This window comes from Apodemus sylvaticus, chromosome 2 (assembly GCF_947179515.1).
Source record: "Apodemus sylvaticus chromosome 2, mApoSyl1.1, whole genome shotgun sequence".
Taxonomy (NCBI): Eukaryota; Metazoa; Chordata; class Mammalia; order Rodentia; family Muridae; genus Apodemus; species Apodemus sylvaticus.
Genome location: NC_067473.1, coordinates 172,442,557 through 172,463,222, shown reverse-complemented (window position 1 = coordinate 172,463,222; position 20,666 = coordinate 172,442,557). Strand labels below are relative to the sequence as shown.

The 20,666-nt window shown below is 45.9% G+C and overlaps 1 protein-coding gene across 9 annotated transcripts in view; it reads left to right on the top strand.

Moving 5' to 3' along the window:
• Gpr19 (G protein-coupled receptor 19) overlaps positions 1-10,789 on the top strand; it is a 28,297-nt gene extending 17,508 nt beyond the window's left edge. For 8 of the 9 annotated variants that reach the window (XM_052175120.1, XM_052175119.1, XM_052175115.1 and 5 more), the window contains one exon: positions 9,455-10,789. In XM_052175120.1, coding sequence (XP_052031080.1) covers positions 9,477-10,724 — 1,248 coding nt within the window. In that variant the 5' untranslated portion in view covers positions 9,455-9,476 and the 3' untranslated portion in view covers positions 10,725-10,789. The remainder of the gene's footprint in view (positions 1-9,454) is intronic. The other variant, XM_052175122.1, reaches the window with a different exon arrangement.
• The last annotated feature ends 9,877 nt before the right edge of the window (positions 10,790-20,666 follow it).

Below are 20,666 nucleotides of genomic sequence, written 5' to 3'. Positions count from 1 at the left end.
ACCCAGCACTCAGGGGAGCCACCTTTCCTTGGGGGGCCCACTGTCCAAGCACAGCCTTGTGTGCCCAGCTGCCCTGTTCTCCACATTGGCATCCCTCCGATGTCTCCTGTCTGGGGAAGCGGCAGCTTGATTAGCGCTTTCTACCGTGCCTCTCAATCCTGAGGTTCTTTTGTTGTTGTTGTTGTTGTTGGTTTTTTTTTTTTTTTTTTTTTTTTGGTTTTTCGAGACAGGGTTTTTCTGTGTAGCCCTGGCTATCCTGGAACTCACTCTGAAGACCAGGCTAGCCTTGAAATCAGAAATCTGCCTGCCTCTGCGTACCAAGTGCTGGGATTACAGGCGTGCGCCACCACCGCCCGGCTGGTCCTCAGGTTCTTTTGCTGAGTTTCTCTTACTCTCCAGACTGTTCTGCTGTCCCTCACAGCCTGGTGAACTCCCATGCTTATCCTTTGCCGTCAGTTCTTATCCTGACTTCTGCACACACCACAGTGAAGCCTCTAGTCCTCTACCTCCCCTGCAAGCCTAGCAGAGCCTTGGAATTTGAAGGGCTCTCATTTTTTTCTTTTCTTTTTTTAAAGATTATTTTATTTTTATTTCTGTCTATATGTGTACGGTGTATGTGTTTGTGCAAACAGGTGGCCAGAAGAGGGCGTCTGATTGCCTGTAGCTAGAGTTACAGGTAATTATGAACAGCCAGACGTGGATACTGAGGACAGAACTCTGGCCTGCAAGAACAGCAGAAGTGTAGCAAGCGCTCTTTAACAGCGGAGCCGTTCATTTCTCCAGCCCCCATCCGTGTGTCTAATTTTGCCTTTTTCCGTATTGTCAGCATCCCATCTTTCCTGGTTGACTTTTTGTTGTTGTGATAAAACCTTCTGATCAAAAGTAGTTTAGGGGGGAAAGGGCTTATAGCTCACCTTACAGGTTAGAGTCCGTCACAGAGGGAGGTCAGCGCAGCAGCTGAAGCAAGACTGAGAGAGGCAGGCTTCCAGACTGTGCTCATTACCAGCTTCCCATACGGTCCGGAAGGCCTGACCAAGGAATGGCTCCTCCTGCGGTGGGCTGGGCCCCCACCTCAGGTAATAACCAACACAGACTCACAGTCGCCCACAGGCCAATCTCATCTGGGCATTCTCCTCAATTGAAACCCCTTCTGAGGTTGTGTCAACTTTCCAGAGTTAACCAGGCTGCCATCCAGAAGTTCTCACCAGTCCCAGCATCCTCAGGCTTCCCCTGGGTCTTTCGAGAAGTTTCAGCTCCAGCATTCAAATGTCCATCCATTTTGAGTTGCTTTGTATACCTGGCAAGAAATGGGAACTTACTTTCATCCCGTTTCCTTGCAGATAATTCTGTTTTTCCAGTACCACTTATTGAAAAGACAGTCCCTTCCCTGATGTGTGTCCTGAGCACCTTTGTAGAAAGTCAGTTGAGTGTAGTTGTAGAGTTTACTTGTGGGCGTATGTGTGCTTAATGCTTCACTTAGATTTGGGGTGTTGCTGCGCTGCCGTGGCAGGGATGTGGAAGGACTCTGTCAGTTCTCTCCTACTCTGTGGGTTCCTGGGATGGAGCTCCGGTTATCAGGTGTGGCAGCAAATGACATTTGGAAACATCTGGCGAGGCCCTTCTGCCCTCACCACTCCCATCTGTGTGTAATTGTTTCTATTTCTTTAGAGATTTCTTTATTATATATAAGTGCACTGTAGCTGTCTTCAGACCCACCAGATGTGATTCTGACACATCAGATCCTATTACAGATGGTTGTGAGCTACCATGTGGTTGCTGGGATTTGAACTCACAACCTCTGGAAGAGCAGTCAGTGCTCTTAACCGCTGAGCCATCTCTCCAGCCCATCTCTTTCTATTTCTTTGACCAGTACTTCACAGTTTTCAGTGTAGCAATCTTTCACTTCTTTGGTTACGTTTATTCTTAGCTATTTGTTTTGCAGTCCTTATAACTGAGTTTGCTTTCTTGAATTGTAGTTTAGGTGACTTGCTAATGGTGTATATGACGTGATTGGGCTTCTCTGTGTTGAGTTTGAACCCTGTAGCTTTGTTGACTTGGCTGAATTGGCGGACATCAGAGTGAATTATCAGCAAATGGCAGCTTGACTTGCTCTTTGCTGCCCCGGTTTGTCCTCCTTCCTTTCCTCTGCTTGGGACTTTCAGTATTTCACTAAATAAAAGGGATGGAAACAGCCACCCTTACCTGTTGTAGATCTTAGAGAAGGGGGTTCTGCCTTTCTGAAACACTTCCGTGGTTACTGTTGGCTCATTGTGCTTGGCTTTGTGTTGTGATGTGTTTTTTTCAGTTAATTTGTTGAGCGTTTTTAAGTAATGAAGCAAGATTCAACTTTGTTACTATAGTCAATTATTCAATTATTCTTACTATAGTCTTTATATATATCCTGTTTATTTTATTTAGTGTCTTCTTACACTGTAGCCTAGGCTATCCTATAACTCACTATGTAGCCTAGGCTGACCTGCAACTCACAATGTAGTTCAAACTGGCCTGTAACTCACTATGTAGTCTAGGCTGGCTTATAACTCACTATGTTACTCACAACTCACAGTGTAGCTCAGGTTAGCGTGTAACTCACAATGTTGCTTAGGCTAGCCTGTAACTCACTGTGTTGTCTGGACTGGCCTGTAACTCACTATATAACTGTTGTTGATCTCAGATCTACTGTCCTCCTAACTCATTTTTTCCCCCAGTACTAAGAGGCAACACCTAACGTCCTAGCACTTGGGAGGTGGAGACAGGAGGATTAGAAGCTCAGGAATATGTGAGATACTGCCTGTCTTAGTCGGGGTTTGCATTCCTGCACAAACATCATGACCAAGAAGCAAGTTGGGGAGGAAAGGGTTTATTGAACTTACATTTTCACACTGCTGTTCATCACCAAAGGAAGTCAGGACTGGAACTCAAGCTGGTGAGGAAGCAGGAGCTAATGCAGAGGCCATGGAGGGATGTTACTTACTGGCTTGCTTCCCCTGGCTTGCTCAGCCTGCTCTCTTATAGAACCCAAGACCACCAGCCCAGGGATGGCACCACCCACAAGGGGCCCTCCCCACTTGATCACTAATTGAGAAAATGCCCCACAGTTGGATCTCATGGAGGTACTTCCCCAACTGAAGCTCCTTTCTCTGTGATAACTCCAGCCTGTGTCAAGTTGACACACAAAACCAGCCAGTACACTGCCTAAGACAAACAAAGTAACAGAAAAAGAAAAATTTAAACAATTCTTCCTTGATCCATTAGTAGCTCAAGAATAAGTTAATATCTATATATTTATATCATTTACAAAGTTTTTTGTTATTGATTTCTGGTTTTATTACAGTAAATTTTTAAAATATACTAAATATGATTCAGGTTTGTTTGTCAGTTGTTGAGACTGTTTTGTGGCTTATTGCATGTCTGTCTTGGAGAGTCTCTCTCTCTCTCTCTCTCTCTCTCTCTCTGTCTCTGTCTCTGTCTCTCTCTCTCTCTCTTCTTTCTTTGCTCTCTCTTCTCTCTATGCAGCCCTGCCTGGCCTGGTCTAGAACTCGCTGTGTAAACTTGACTGACCTCTAATTTACAGAGCTCCATCTGCTTCTGACGCCCAAGTGTTGGGATTGAAGGCATGTAACACCATGCCCATTTTATATGTTAAATTGGAAAAAAGATTGTGTAAGACCTTAGGTTGAATCCCTAGTTCGACAAAAGAAAATTGGTGAATTAACTCTCCATCTGAGAATGCTCAGAAAGTACTCTAAGGTTAGTTTCTGGGTCCCTCTTCTGACTTTGGGTGAATCACGATTCCCTGAGTATTTTCTCCCCTCCCCTGGACTCTGAGTGTGCTAAGAAAACCCTGCATAGCTGCTGTATCATCAGCCAAGTTCTTTGTTGTTGTTGTTGTTTCTAGAAGTTGTGCTGAAGCACTTTTATTTCTTGTTGTTTTGGAAGAGGTGGTGTTCATGTGCCATGGCCCACGCGTGCAGGCCAGAGGGCTTCTTGGAGTAAGTTCTCTCCTTTCCCCGTGACTTCTGCTCTGGCAATGGAGCTCCAGTATCCAGGCTTTCCAGGAAGCACTTAACCTGCTGAGTCCCCCTGCCCCCAGTGCCCCAAGGTTCTCACTGCTTGTCATGTGGGTGGGCTGCACACCGACAGGCCAGCTACCTGTCCTTGTCTTCCCGCTCTGGCATGGCTTACGTTGTCGTTATAGTTCAGACAGGCCCGTGGGCCTGTGGATGCTGCCGCTTCAGCACTAGATGGTGGCCTGAGTCTGGGTTTACTCGAGTCCGTGGTCTTGTACCTTGCCATGGTTTGAACACTAGAGGGCGATCCAAGGCCAGATCTGCCTGAAATGCACAGTTGGTGTATTGCTCATCATGAGACACCTAAAAAAAGATGGTCCTTCCCTCAGTGCTTGGGGCTGAGGGTGTCTCCACACCTCACCCTCGGTCCCTGGCCTGTGGTCCAACTGTGGAGTCTGACTGAGCTCTGGGCACAGTCACTGTCAAAGTGCTACCCTCAGGCTCCTGTAGTCACTAACGCCACAGCACTGCCCAGCCTGCCAAGACCAGTGCAGCACAGTGTACGCCCGCACTCATTTTCACTAAAACCACGGACTTTACTGCTTGAATAGGCCCTAGAGATCAGGACTGTTAAAAAAAAAAAGTGCTCTTTACAAAGGAGTTCGGTTTATCCAGGTGGTGGTGGCAGTGGTTCACGCCTTTAATTCCAGCACTGGGGAGACAGAGGTAGATGGATATCTAAGTGCAAGGCCAGCCTGATCTACAGCTCGAGTTCCAAGATAGCCAGAGCTACACAGGGAAACCCTGTCTCAAAAAAAGCTAAACAAACAGACAACAGAATAAAGTATAACAAGCTATTTATGTCTCACAGTGGAGGCCAAGTGCTGGGATTACACTTGTGTCGCCGCTGCCGCACCTATGGGGGCCTTGACTGTAAAGGAGTGATGTTGTAGTTGTGAGAGAGCCTGAAGGGATGGATTACGCTTTCCTGCCCCTAAAATCACGTTAAACACGTGATACCACCTTGTCTGATATTTTAGAGTATACATGATGGTTAGTTTTGATTATCACAAGTGATTAAAAACACAAATATTGTCCATAAGTTTGTAAAACCGTATCATATACTACAGTGACCACATTAACATTAGTCTATAGTTTGGACTTGTTAAGGATAAATGCCTTTTGCAAAGGGTATTGGGCACTACCTTTTTTTTTTTTTAATTAGATAACCCACAGAGTCCAATGTGTGTTGCCCTATGCCTGGTCATCCTTCCAGGGTCATACCCTAAGGAAACTGACCGCCTCCCTTGTCCACCATCAGCTGCCGTAGCTCCTCGGCTAGGGATGGATATGTCACAAAGTTCAATTAAACATATGCCTCTGAGGATAGACGAGAGGCTATGGGAATAACTTTATATTCCTATTTTTGGATGAGGAGTCCAGAAAGACCCCCAAGTACAGCCCATACGGCCCTCTGGATTCAGATCGGATCCCTGGTGGTCTCCCTGGGCACGAAGCTTACCTAGTTTGGAGTGAAACTCTGAAGTAATCACCATTTCCACTGTATGGCCTAGGGTAAAACTCCAGGCGTTTCTCACTTGTGAGACAGGCTAGTGACACCATCTGGCCGGGAGGACTCCACATAGGCCATCCTTGATTACACGACACATTAACAGTACGTGATAGCTGCTGTCACAGTCCCACTGTAATTAAGTTACTGCTGTTTTCTCAAATAACTGTAGGTGTCGTAGTCTGTGTTACTATTCTACAGAAAACATTTTAAACCAAAGTACATAAAAACTAGCATTTTGAACACTCTAAGCTAAAATTGGATTTTCTTTTTAAAAGAAATTTAAAAAGTTTTGGAGACAGAATCTCACTGTGTCATCCGGGTTGGTGTAAAAATGATCTTCCTGCTTCAGCCTCCCAAATGTTGGGCTACAGGCATGCACTACCACTTCTAGATTAAATTTTTAAATAAATCTCAGATATAAGAATGGGTATCCTATGAAGTGAGAATGTTTATGTATATTTGTAATAAAATTTGTGGCTATTTCAGGATGAAAAAAGTTGATTGGGAGTTGTTTTATGTATGTGGGTTCTGGAGACCCACAACTCCTGTGTGATACTCATGGGGCTAGCACTTTATCCACTGAGCATTTCTCTACAGCCGCCTACTAGAGATTTAAAACCTCTAGGTGTGACGTTGCATGCATATAGAAACTAACTAACCCTTGGTGAGCTTAGCTAGCAGCATCCCTCCATAGGACACAGAGTTTGTCAAGTGTGCCCCTCTAGTGCTTTGTGTTTCTTTTGATGAGGTCTAACTCTGCAGCTCTGGCTAGCCTTGATCTCACAGACATCCACTTCCTCTGCCTCCCTAGTGCTGAGGTTAAGGACACGTACTATCATGTCCAAAAACCCCTCTGTTCTTTGTGGTCCTTTTCTTCATCTCATTAGCTTCCAGTTTTTTCTCTCCACAGATGAGTTTCAAAAAGTTAAATGTGTAATTTGCACAGACACGATGAACATGAGAGAAAGATTTATTCCTTTACTATTGAAGGAGACATCAGGATAACGGTGCTTCCAAGAAAATTTGAAGGAACACAGATTTAGAAATAGGGGGCTGGAGAAATGGTTCAGAGATTAAGAGAACTGGCTGAACTTCCAGAGGTCCTGAGTTCAATTCCTAGCAATTCCATATGGTGGCTCACAACCATCTATAATGAGATCTGGTGCCCTCTTCTGGCCTGCAGGCATACATGCAGGCAGAATGCTGTATACATAATAAATAAATCAATCTTTAAAAAAGTTAGCATTTAAAAACTGTCAACACTGTCTTAGCAGTTCTGTTAAACACAGAACTGGTTAATTTCCTACAAGGCAGCAAGTGCCTACCTAACCTTTGGGATTATTTGTTAAGCTAGACAGGAATATTCAAGTTATTTAACTTCACAGTGTTGTATTGAGTAGTCCGACACAACTCAAATGGTAAACAGCAAAATAAGCATGGGTTTGTTTTGTTTTCCAGAGACGTTATCTGTTGGCAGGCCTGTTTAAGGATGTCCCAGTGTAGGTAGCTCGGTGTAGGACATTTGTTTGCCCAGCATACACCAGCGCCTGGGTCCAGTCCTAGCATGGGAGCGGGGAATGTCCTAGCAGAACAACAAAGATATATTGTGCCTTTTTGCATCTGTCACTTCTAAAATTACTGTGTATAGGTGATTATTAATTAATTAAATTATTATAAATTATTAATTAAATAATCACCTATACACAGTAATTTTAGAAGTGACAGATAATTATTAATTATAGTTATTAATTAAACAGCCATTTTTATTTCAGAAGTGCTCTCTGAAAGACATTTATTTCCAGGCTAACGGAAGCTATTGAGAACTTTTACTCTGGGACTCCAGATTAAAAAGTAACAGGCTTCCCCTGGCTCGGGGTAGATCTTTCTGCGATCTCTTAAGGTTCCTTTCCTCTGCCTTAGTGCAGCAGTAGAACTGAGTGACGTCAGTGTCACCTGCCCGCTCTTCTCAGCATTTGTTTTTTCCATGTCTCCAGTGCCCCAGTCCCCTGAGGACATGTGATGATCTTCTACCCACCCCACTGAAGTCTAGCAGGGCCACAGGTGGAGGAGTTTAGGTTCTCTGTCTTTATGGTTCAGTTTAGTTAATATTTAATAAGCAATTATTAATGCAGAGTACTACAGTTAGACTCCATGGGGCACGGAGAAAAGACTAGCACCTCCTCCAGACCCCATAATTTAGTGGGGAAGACAGAAACATGGAAAGCCATCTGAAGTTCTGTTTCTTAATCACAGCTGAATATTAGGGTCGCCTGGGGAACTCTTGAAACACCCGATGCCCTCTGTGTTCCAGACTCATTAAATTAGAATCCTAGGGCTGGGGGATGGGACCCAGGCATCTGTACATTTAGAGGTCTCTGGGTAATCCTAGTGTATTGCTAAACTAGGGCAAAACAAACTTGGAAAACTTACAGAAGGATTACGTGCTGAATCAACAGGGCACCACAGCCATCCTGGAAAAGGCTAAGGCACTATCCAATCACATTTCAGCCCACGAATGCAGCAAATATGACCTCTTATCATAAGTATGGGGAAGCCTTAGGTTAGTTTGACTGCAGAGCACTTAGAAAACATACACTTTAGGAACTGGAGAGATGGCTCAGTCGGTAAAGTACTAACCATGCATGAGAACCTAACTTGGTCTCCTAGAGCCCATTTAAAAGGCTGACTGCTGAATGGTCCAGTTATCTCCATGGTGCAGAGCAGAGACAGGAGGGCCCTTAGGAGATGCTAGCTAGCCAGTCTGAGACCCTGTGTCAAAAATACAGTGGAAGGGCTGAAGAGGTGGCTCAGTGGTTAGAAGCATTTGTTGCTTATGAAGATGCCCCAGCTTTGTCTCCTAGCACCCACATCATGGTAGGGAAAATAGTCACGCACATAGAATATATGTATATGTATGTGTGTGTGTGTGTGTGTGTGTGTATACATATAAAAGATAGTGCAGCTTATATAGCTGCCTTCAAATCATACCTCCTAAAGTAGTCTGTGTGTGCCTGTGTGTATGATATGCAGTGTCCGTGTGGCCCTCAGAGCTGTCTTCCTCACTCATCCTCCTCTGTTTTGCTTTTTAAATAAATGTGGGAATGGCAAGAGAGCGTAACTGCTGAGCCACGTGGAGAACTTGCAAGTCCCAGGCCAGCCAGGGTGACATAGTCAAAAAAGTTATGTTTTCTTACCAGTGCACAAGTCCCAACATCGACAAGGGCCGCTGAACTTGGGGTCAGGTAGGATGGGTGACGTTTGTACCACTGCAGGTGATACGCCCAAGGACCCTAAGTCTGCCACAGAGATGCCTGCACACTCACAGTCACTGCAGTACAGCTTACCACAGCCAAGATAGGAAGTCAGCCTGGATGTCTGTCAGCAGATGAATAAGGACAATGTGGCGCACGCACTGTAGAGTCTCCCATAGCCATAGACAATGAAATGGTCCCACTTAGAAGAAAGCGGATGGACGCGGAGATCGTAGTTACAAAACAACTCAGGCAGGCGATCATCACTTGCTTTCTCTCCTTTCTGGATCCTAGATTTTTAATAGCTACATCAAATTATTGATATATGTGTATGTGTATAGGTCTGTATACATGTGTGTAGGTGTGAGAGACACATGAAAGAGAAGCAAGATTTTCTGGGAGAAAAAGAGGAGAGGAGAGAGGGGGATGCTCGGGTGGGGGTGGGGTGAGTGTGGTGAAGTACATGACTCGGGAATGAGCGTGACTCCGGGAAACCAGCCCTGCACACAGTGCGTGTGTTCGCTCAGTGCCAGAGTGAACTCTAATGAGGATCGCCCTGTTAGGAAGCAGCTTGGTGACACTACCTTAACCGCAGGCCTCGTTCTTCTTGTCTTACCTAGAACTAAGAGGAAAAGAGTGACTATGGTTTCTGCTCACAGAATGGATCCCGACCAGCCACCTGTGGTGACTGCTACCCCGCTGGCGCCCCTTCAGAACCACAGCTGCGAGGAAGCAGCTGAGGCCCTGCTGCCCCATGGCCTGACGGACCTGCACGAGGATCACAGCTGGATGAGCAACAGGACAGACCTTCAGTTCGAGCTGCACCCGGGCGAGGTGGCCACAGCCAGCATTTTCTTTGGTGCTCTGTGGTTGTTTTCTATCTTTGGCAATTCCCTGGTGTGTCTAGTCATCCACCGGAGCCGGAGGACTCAGTCCACCACCAACTACTTTGTGGTCTCCATGGCGTGTGCTGACCTCCTCATCAGTGTGGCCAGCACGCCGTTTGTCCTGCTGCAGTTCACCACCGGCAGGTGGACCCTCGGGAGCGCCATGTGCAAGGTGGTCCGCTATTTCCAGTATCTCACGCCAGGCGTGCAGATCTACGTGCTCCTCTCCATCTGCATAGACCGCTTCTACACCATCGTCTACCCGCTGAGCTTCAAGGTGTCCAGGGAAAAGGCCAAGAAAATGATCGCAGCCTCCTGGGTCTTGGATGCCGCCTTTGTGACGCCTGTCTTCTTTTTCTATGGCTCCAGCTGGGATAGCCACTGTAACTACTTCCTCCCTTCGACCTGGGAGGGGACTGCCTATACTGTTATCCACTTCTTGGTGGGCTTCGTGATTCCCTCCATCCTCATAATCCTATTTTACCAGAGGGTAGTAAAGTATATCTGGAGAATAGGCACCGACGGGCGGACCCTGAGGAGGACGATGAACATTGTCCCCAGGACAAAGGTGAAAACGGTTAAGATGTTTCTCCTGCTGAACCTGGTGTTCCTGCTCTCCTGGCTGCCTTTCCACGTGGTTCAGCTCTGGCATCCCCACGAGCAGGACTACAGGAAGAGCTCGCTGGTCTTCACGGCAGTCACGTGGGTGTCTTTCAGCTCTTCAGCCTCCAAACCCACTCTGTACTCTATTTATAATGCCAATTTTCGGAGGGGGATGAAAGAGACCTTCTGCATGTCCTCGATGAAATGCTACCGCAGCAATGCCTACACCATCACCACCAGTTCAAGGATGGCCAAAAGAAACTATGTGGGCATTTCGGAAATCCCTCCCGTGAGCAGGACGATAACCAAAGACTCCATCTATGACTCGTTTGACCGTGAGGCCAGGGAGAAGAAGCTGGCCTGGCCCATCAACTCAAACCCACCAAACACTTTTGTCTGATTTCTAAAAGTCTTTCACTGTTATGTGCCAGAGATTAAAAAGCTTTAACTACAAAGAGAGAATTGATTTACTTAGTTTTCACTAAACTTCTGTTTTGTAAAACATACTATTGATTATGCTCCTGTGGATTTTGTTGGTTGCTTTTTGCTGTCAGTAGTGCTCCCACCATTAGATCCTATAAAAATTCTTTCCTAGGCCGGAGAGATGGCTCATTGGTTAAGAGCACCGCTTGGTCTTCCCAGGACCCCAGCAGCGGCAGGGCAGCTCACAGCCATCTGCATTTCCAGTTTTAGGGGATCCAGGGACCTCTTCTTGTCTTGGAACACTACACACTTGTGGTGCACAGACATTCATACAAACGAAACAGTCATATACATGCAATTTTTAAAGAATTGACATTTTTTTTTTGCTTGTTTCAAGGTTTTTCTTCTGATCAGGTAAATTGGCCTAAGAACTTGAGTTCAGTCCCCGTGATCCACACGGTGGGAAGAGAGAAGCACCTCTCGCAAGTTGTCTCTGATCTCCACACAAGTGTTGTAGCATCCGTGCACATGAGTGTACACACACACATACATACACATTCACACGCTCACACTAAATGTAAAAGAAAAATTGAGAACACTTTGCTGTTCTTGTCCTATCACTGGGTCAGTACACACAGTCTTCTATTTTTGGTTCTGTCTTGCTGTATTTTGTTTTGATTTTCTTTTCCCTACTGCTTTTTCCTTTTTCCTTTCTTTTTTTTTTTTAATTTTTTTTTTTTTCTGGGTTTTTGAGACAGGCTTTCTCTGTGTAGCCCAGGCTGTCCTGGAACTCACTCGGTAGATTGGACTGGCCTCAAACTCACAGAAATCTGCTTGCCTCTGCCTCCCAAGCGCCAAGATTAAAGGTGTATGCCACCACTGTCTGGCAGCCCACTGAAGCTTTCTGTGGCCTACTAATCCACTGAAATCCCATAATCATTTCATTTCAAGACCTTACTTTTTCTAACCCAGCAACACAGTATGCATTTGCTATTACCTTCTGGAAAGGGGTGGAGGATAGCACTGGCTAGACCTTACATGGCTGGGACAAGTTTAATCATTCTTTAGGAGAGAGTGCTCAGACATCTACATTCTTTGTCTTTTCTTGTTTTCATTCTAATGCAAGCAGGGGGGGGGGGAGCCTTAAACATTCTTTCATTTAAGTTCTTTTGAGGTGGTGGTGGTGGTAGGGTGCCCTGTGGAGATCAGAGGATAACTTGGCAGGCATCAGTTCTCACCTTCCACCATGGTAGGTTCCGGGCTTGAACTTAGGTCTTTAGACTTGACTACAGGCACCTTCTCCCACTGAGCTATGAAAGCACTCAGCTATTTCCCTCATACCTGTGACGCATCCATACTGTTCCTCATGCTCTCTGTGTTATATTCAGGCAAGGGAGCAAGTGGGCGTGCCAAAGAGAGGAATGGCATTTTCCTGGACTCTGCGATCACAGAGACCTTCAACTGTGGCCCTACTGTCACCCACCAGGACACCAAGGGCAGGATTTGATTACATTTTCTATCCATTCAGACATGAGGCCTTTTATTGTAATTGCATTTTTCCCTTACTTATGTGAATGTGTCCACAGAGGCCAGAAAGGGGCATTGGATCCTGAGGTTGGAATAAGGCTATTGTGAGCTCCTGGACACAGGTCCTGGGAAACAAATGTGGGTCTCTGTAATCGCTGTATGTGTTCCCAACTGGTGAGCCGTACTTTCTGCCCCGTGAAGTTCATCTCTGTCTGACAATCCCTTCTCTCTCTAGACTGAAGTATAGTTTGCCTTCCAAACTCAAACTCTCCAGTGTCTGTGTGACTCAGGAGTTGGTTCCCAAGTGTTTTCGTAAGTTTAGAAATGAACCAGTACATTTAGAGAATGTCTTTCATTACTGGCTATGGTAACACACACGCCCAATCCCAGCCCTCTGGAGATGGAGGCAGAAGAATCAGGAGTTTAAGGTCATTGTTGGATTCCCAACAAGTTGGAGACCAGCTTGGGCTGAGACTTTGTTTCAAAAGCAAACCAGCACAAGACAAAGGAATTTATTTTAATGGAGTAAGCCTGGTTTGCATCTTCATGGGCTAGTTAACATGAGCCGCATATAATAACTCACTGTTCAGCAGTTGCCTGTGCTAGCTTGTCCTCTCCACAATCCCATGATGTCGTTATGGGTTTTGTTTTTCTGTTTTGGATTGGGTTTATAGCCCAGGCTGGCTCCACACTCAAGGTGATCATGCTTCACCTGCAATGCGTTTATCATCATCTCTATTTACCAGATGATGAGATTGGAACTTCCCCCACGAGGCTGCTTGTCAGGTTGCAGCGTGACAGCTGGTATTCTGACTCAGGCCCTCCTACAACCTCGTGGCTTGTTCCTCACCATTTCAGCTGTCTCCTTAGAGAGCATGGGCGGCCCCACCCAGACTATAGGCCTGATCTGCTGTTTCGATGAGTTTAAGGAGCCGGCTCACACCTTTCTCTTGGCCATAGATTGGCTCCTCGCGCCCTCTGGTACCGAATGGTTTGAGATCCAGAAGGTAGTCTGTCCCTCCTGTCTCACAAACATCAGCAAATAATACAAAATTGGTGACAAAGAATATCAGTGCAGGCCAGGTGTGGGAGCACACACTTCAAATCCCAGCACTCAGGAGGCAGAGACAGGCAGACCTGTGTCTAAGCCATTCTGGTCTACATAGCAAGTTTCAGGCCAACCAAGGCTACTTAGTTAGAGCCGATCTTGAAGGCCAAGGAAAACCCCAAACAAAACAATTAAGATTTTGATCTACAAACATCTACAGAAGCTGATATGCTGGCACACCCTTATTATCAGAGGCAGAGGCAGGAGGATCTGGAATCTCAAGGTTAGCCTGGTCTACCCAGTAAACTCCAGGCCAGCAGGGTTGCATAGTGAGACCATAGTCAACCACAGAGGATAACAAAATATGCCTTCAGATATGCTCTTTGGTTGAGATGCTTCCTTCAAAGGACCAATACAAGAGGCTAAGAAAACAAAAACTAATGTTTTCCCGTCTCCCCTTTTTCTTTCTGTTTGCATGCTGGGCAAATGCTTCTCAAATGAAGTGAGTCAGATACTTGTCTGCCTTGGCCCTTCCATTTGATGGCTCAGACTTTAAAGTAGAAAAGACCCTTCTCGTTTTGAGTGAGTGATTGATTTGATTTGTTTTGTTTTTGTTCTGCTTTTCAAGACAAGGTTTCTCTGTAGTCCTGGCTGTCCTCCAGGACTAGGCTGGCCTCAAACTCCCGCCTCTGCCCACTGCCAGGCACTTCTTTATTTTAAAGGTTTATTTGTTTGTATATTTTAAAGGTTTGTGTGTTTATTTTGTGTGTGTGTGTGTGTGTGTGTGTGTGTGTATTGTATATGTGTATAGTTGCCTGTGGAGGCCAGAAGAGGATATCGGATCTTCTGGAGCTGGAGTTGCAGCTACTTGTGAGCAGCTAGGTGGGTGCTGGGAATTGAACCTGGGTCTTCTGGGAGACCAGCCTGTTTAGTGTGTGTGTGTGTGTGTGTGTGTGTGGTGTGCATGTGTGTGTGCACATACTCATGCCAAGCTCACTCAGCAAGCACAGTGGATATCTTAGCTTGCTTCTGTTCTTGTCATAGACACCATGACCAAGGGTTTATTTTGCCTTACACATCCCTATCATAGTCTATCACAAGGGGGAAGTTGAGGCAGGAGCCTGGAGTCAGAAACTGAAGCAGAGACCAGGGAATAATGCTGCGTCCTGCCTTGCTCCCACGGCTTGCTCAATCTGCTTGTTTATACAGCCAGGACCGCCAGCCCGCTGGGCTAGGCTTTCCCATACCAATCCCTGTCAAGAAAATACTCCAACAGACTTGATTTCAGGCCAGTGTGGTGGAGACATTCTCAATTCAGGTTTCTCTTTCCAGTCCAGAATACCCCAGTATTCTTGTCAAGTACAAGAATAACCAACACAGTTGCCTGGATTTATTTGTTTATGAATTTTTGTTTTTGACACAGTCTCAAGTAGCCTAAGGCTGGTTTAGAACTTTATATCACGACAAGGTTATACCTTCCAATACCCTCCAATACCAGTACCTTCCAAATACTGGGGTTACACCAGTTTGCAGCACCACACCCACCTTTGTTTTATTTTATGTTTTTAAAATTTTAATCTTTTTTGAGGTGTTATGTATCACTATGTAGACCAGGCAAGACTTAGACTCGTACAGATCTGCCTGCCTCTGCCTCCAGAGTGCTGGGACTAAAGTCATATGCTAACATGCATCTTAAAATTAAAAAGAAGAAGAGGAGGAGGAAGAGGAGGAGGAAAGTTATACCCCAATGGCAAAATGATGGTCTAACATGTAAGGATTAGGGTTAGCTACCAACATCATTCCCCCTGCCACACACACAAAGATTTAAAAATCAGAAAGATTTAGGCAGGTTTGGTGGTCCATGGTTTAGATCTTAGGAGGTTGAAGACTGTCCTAATTTTGCGGTTGGCCTGGACTATAATAGTTGAGTTCCAGGCCAGCCTAGGTTATAAAGTGAGACTATGTCTCATAAAAACTAAATACATAAAATATTAATTTAGAGGTTAAGAACACCGGCTGTTCTTCCAAAAGACCCGGGTTCAATCCCCAGGACCCACGTGGCAGCTCACAACTGCCTAATTCCAGTTCCAGGGGATCTGACACCCTCACACAGACATACATATGGGCAGAAGACCAATGTACATAAAAATAACATTTAAAAATATTAATTTAAATTACATCATTTTTTTTTCCAGAGCAGAAGGAAACCTCTTATCTTTTAGAAGACTGAAATCAAGCCAATAAGTAAAGTTAGGGGTGATCTACCATTCCTGGCTAACTGGGTGGGTGGGATGACTCATCAGGTAAAGGTGCTTGCCACCAATTTGACTGAGTTCTGTCCCTGAACGGAAAGAGCCAGCCAGCTCCCAAAAGTTGTCCTTACTATACACCTGCTATATAGTTCTTCTGCTATATGGTACCACCCCCACCCCCAATAAATTTTGTTTAATATTTATTTTTAATTTGGTAACCAGTTCTGTGTCACTCCTGCTTACTGCGACACAATTCATGTGTTGGAGAAAAAAAAAGTCCTTGCTGTGCTCAGGCCTTGAAAGGATGCACAGCCCACCTTTATTCAAATTCATCAGGGAGGGAAGGCTGAAGAACCCAGACGTAGTTCTGCGGGACGCCGCTTGGCGGCGCTGTGGCCAGCGGACAGCGCCCTCTCTTCAACAAGCTGCTCATCCGAATTCAGAGAAATCTTGGTCTCTTAGCAACCCACATGGCCAGGTTTGCAGAGCACCCAGACTCAGCTGTGACTTAATCAATCAGAGTGCTCAAACGCAAAGCTTCTAAACATCAGAGGAAATTCCCCAGCGAATAATACCCGTTACAGGCGCCAAATCGCTACTCAAAATATTGTTTTAAACTATTTTACAAATGTGATCACGCCCCAAAAGCCCCAGCAGACCACCAAACCCACAGCATTTACTATGGCCACTCCGTTTGGTTTCTGTTCCTTTTTTTTTTTCCTTTTTAAGTCAGCGTCTCATGTATCCCGGGCTGGCTTTGAACTCCCTGATCCTCCTGCCTCTATGTCCCCAGGCCTGGGATTACAGGCACGCGTCACCACACCTGACTTTTTCATTACTGGCAGCAGACCCAGGACATTGTGCATGCTCGGTAAGCTCTATACAGACTGAGCTCCATCCTGCTACTCTGCTGTCTTCATAATTTGGTTCAGAGAATGTGCAGATGTCTCCATGACAATACACTCTAGTGTCCCCAGAGTGGGTGCACATGTGCAGGGCTAAAAAGTTAACCTTGGCGTGGACTGAATTCACTTCAGGCCCGTCTCACTGACCCCCGGCATCTCAGACCCTCTTGTTTCGAGCTGCTACAATCTGGGCAGTTCTGGATTTTTCCAAATGTGGACATATCAAGAAGTCCTATCTATTCTTCCTCAGAAGCCTCTTTTAAAAGGGATTTTGGGGGCTGGAGAAGATCCTGAGTTCAAATCCCAGCAACCACATGGTGGCTCACAACCACCGGTAATGAGATATGATACCCTCTTCTGGAGTGTCTGAAGACAGCTACAATGTACTTAGATATAATAAATAAATACATCTTAAAAAAAAATAAAAGGGTTTTGGAGTCCAGTGAGATGATTCAGTGTTTAAGGGTGCTTGACACCAAGCCTGGGACCGGACACACACACACACACACACACACCTCCAAATAAATACCAGAAAATAAAACACTGCTTTAAGCAGGGATACTCTACACTTATAACTCCTGCTCTTGAGAGGCTGAGGAAGAGGGTCTGGAGTTCAAGGGCTGCTTGAGAAAGATCCCGTTTCATGGAAGCTAACTTAAGGCAGCAGGAACTTGAAATTGTTGGTCACATCATTTCGGCAGCAGAGAACCAGTGTGAGGAGGAGGGAGAGAGGGAGAGAGGGAGGGACAGCCTCGCTTAGATCACTTTGTCCTTTTATCCATCGGGATCCTCTATAGGAGGAATTGCCCCACCATGTTTTCCCACTTTAAAGCAATCCAGATCAATGATAATCCCATACACGGATCCACTTGGAGTTCCCTCTCCCAGGCAATCTTAGAGTCTGTTAAATTGACCACGCCAACCATCATTGTGTCCCATGCCCATAACCCCAGCCCGGGGGAGGAAGAGGCAAGAGAGTTAGGAATTCAAGGCCAGGATTGGGCACAGGAATGTGTGTGGGAAAATGAAAAACAAACCAAACCAATTCAAAACAAAGGTATTGCATTCGAGACTCTCCATCAGCTCTGAGTTATACAGCAGAATTGACAGAGTTTGGATTGACTTCGGACTTGAAGGATGTGGGATTTTAGTTCTGCAGGGTGACCAAATGCGTGTCTTGTGTCAGGCTGAGGAGGCAGGTCTGGAGCTCTGAGGACATCATCTGGTTTGGAGCATGCGACAGTCACCAGGGCCTTCCAGCTGTTATGCACCAAAGCTTAGATGTAGAAGACTAATGCTCCCGTAGGGGAAAGTTTCAGCGACATTGCAGTGAGGTGGATATTGTTCTTTGATGAAGTCATGGCAACCTGGCTATGGCTTCCATCTCTGAACCCAGCTCTGGGAGGTGGCCACAGGAGGATCCCTGGAACCTGATGGACGGAAACCAGGGATTTCCAGGTTCACTGAGAAAAGAAGGTGCAGAGGATTGACAAGGACCTGATGACAACCGTCCCTACTCCATGCTTCAAGTCCGCCTGGCTACCAAGTCACTGTTCAACGAGTTCCTGTTTAAGGACTCATCTGTTGGGTTCGCCCTCTCTCCCTCACACCTCCTGAGTGCTGGGATTTCAGGTGTTGGGGTGGTGTTGGGGATGTTTGAGCTGGTGGCTGCCAGTCAAGCACTCTACCCTTGAGTTCGATGCCTGGCCTGTTTCCCATTCGTTCTCAAGACGCTTGCCTTCCTGATCCTGGATCCAGGAGGAGATTCCAGGAGGAGGCTTCAGAGTTTTCAAAGACTTTTTTTTTCCCCAAGCAAGACAGAGTTCCTGGTCTCTCTGGCTGAAAAAGCACATGTTCTTTCCTCTTTGACCTGGACTAGTAAACAATGAAGGTGACTCTAACCATGTCTGAGGCATTCGTAACTTGTGTCTCCTCTCAGGCCTCACAGAAGAGCCCTGCCTTCCCGTGGAGGAGTGAGGGGTGCTTGGTGTGTCTCCCTGATGGTCTTTTCTCTTCCTGCGGCTGTTGGGTTTGGCTGCTCCAGGTTGAGCAACACTTCTCCGTCAGTATTTTTGTTTCGTTTTGTTATTTTAAGACACGGTCTCTCTCTCTATAGTCGTGTCTGCCCCCAAACTCATTATGTATTTATCATTTTTGTTTTTTGAATTGGCATCTTATATAGGCCTTGTTGGCCCCAAAATTGTGACGTTTGATGCTGAGAATGAACCTTCTACCTTCAGCTAAAAGGGGGCAGAGAAGTTTAACGAGGACCATTTCCGGTTTGTTGCTGTAGACCTTGTATTCTCGTGTGTAGTGCCAGCAGGGTTGCTCTGGGTGTGGACTTGGGTGGTCAGTGCTCTTTTTGACTCTGAGCTCTCCTGCCCTTCAGACTCAGTTCAGAGTCATCAGTCCCAGGGTCTTGAAAGTTCTTGCCAGGAAGGGGTTGCTGGGGGACACCAGACTGGACTAGGCTTTTCCTGTTCAGATCTTTATCCAACAGAATGGTCTGTCAGGCACAGCTCACTGCATAACTCCCGCCCACCCCAGCCTGGCCCTGCAGTGTTTGGGACCCTGGAACAAGCAGAGTGGATTAGTTGAGTTTGTGGTGACCCCAGGATAAGAATTCAATTGAAGGCTGGGTGTAGTAGCATAATCCTTTAATCCCCCCCCCCCCACACACACACACACTCAGTAAATTCAAGGACAGCCTGGTTTACATATCGAGTTCCAGGTCAGCCAGGGCTGCATAGTGAGACCCTGTTTAAACAAAGATAGAAAAGACAAAGGAACACAGCTGATCTTCTGCCTCACGGCTCCTAGAATGGGGTGGGGCTGCAACAGACTCTGACTCAGAGCTACAGTCTGTCTCCTGACACAGTCTGACTTTCGGGGCAGCTCCATGCTGTCTACAGTCTCTGAGTTCCTCCAGGCAGTTCTTTGCCCTATATCCTCTGTGCCTCAGATATACTGTTCTGAGCTGTGCCGACCCCCATTTTGGCCATTTTCAGTGGAGCCTGACTGTCCGTGGTCTGTAGCATTCACTGATATCCACAGAGTACACACACCTATAGCATCACTGAATAACCACCAAACCGATGTCACTGAACAGGGAGAAGAGACACACTTGAGTTAAAGCCAGCTGCAAAATGCCATTATTTTGCATACTTTTCAAAAGGGCACCCCTAGTGAGTTGAGGAATTTAAAAAGGTGTTCAGACTGAGTAAATTCTAGGCAGACCTAGGCAACAGGTCTGTTTCAAAGAGCAGATGAATAGTGGCATAGTGGTACATACCGTTAATCCAAGCACTTTCAAGGTGGAAACCAAAGGATCAGAAGTTCAAGGACACTCTCAAAGAGCAGATGACAGGTGGTTTTCTTCCATAAGGGCTTATTACCAGGAAATACGATGTGGAGATCAACCCATTAGCTACTCACTTTAACTGTGTGTCTTTGTGCAATGCACAATCAGCATAACTTTACATGACAGTCCAGACACAGATTAATGACCACTTGTAATAAAGTAAAATAGATGGTAAATAAGTGGTTCTTAAAATGAACCTAATTAATTGAAGGTTATTATTGCCACAAAGAGCCTCCAATGATACCAATTCAAAGGGTAAGTATAGCAATATATAGAAAATGACCTGGGAATAGCCTAACACTGCATTTTGATATGAGCTCATTAAACACTTCTGGTTTTGATAACTTAAATCATTACATACTGTGAATATATTTTATTTTTATTTTCAGATTTATTTGTCTATGGGCATGTAGTCAAATGACAGCTTGGGGGAGGGGCTTTCCCTTCACTGTATGTGTGGGTTCTGGGGATCAACTCAGGTTGTCAAGAGTGGTGGCAAGCACCTTGACCTGTGAGCCATCGTGCCAGGCCAATCCGGTGCTAGTTAGCAAGCAGGTTTTCATACCCCGTGACTCAGAAGTGGACTAAGGACCTGCCCCATACATGCTAGTAAGAATTATGCGTATGCCTGTGCACCACTATGTGCAGGAGCTCCTGGGATCTCCTGGAGCTGTAGTTACTTGGGTGCTGGATCTTCTACAAGAGCAGTAAGCGGTCTTTAGCACCCTTGAACGTGGAGGCAGAGGCTAGCCCACCAAAGCCAGTTCTCCTCCTCTACCATGCAGGGACTGGATTCAGGCTGTCTAGCATTAGTACCGTGTAGGGA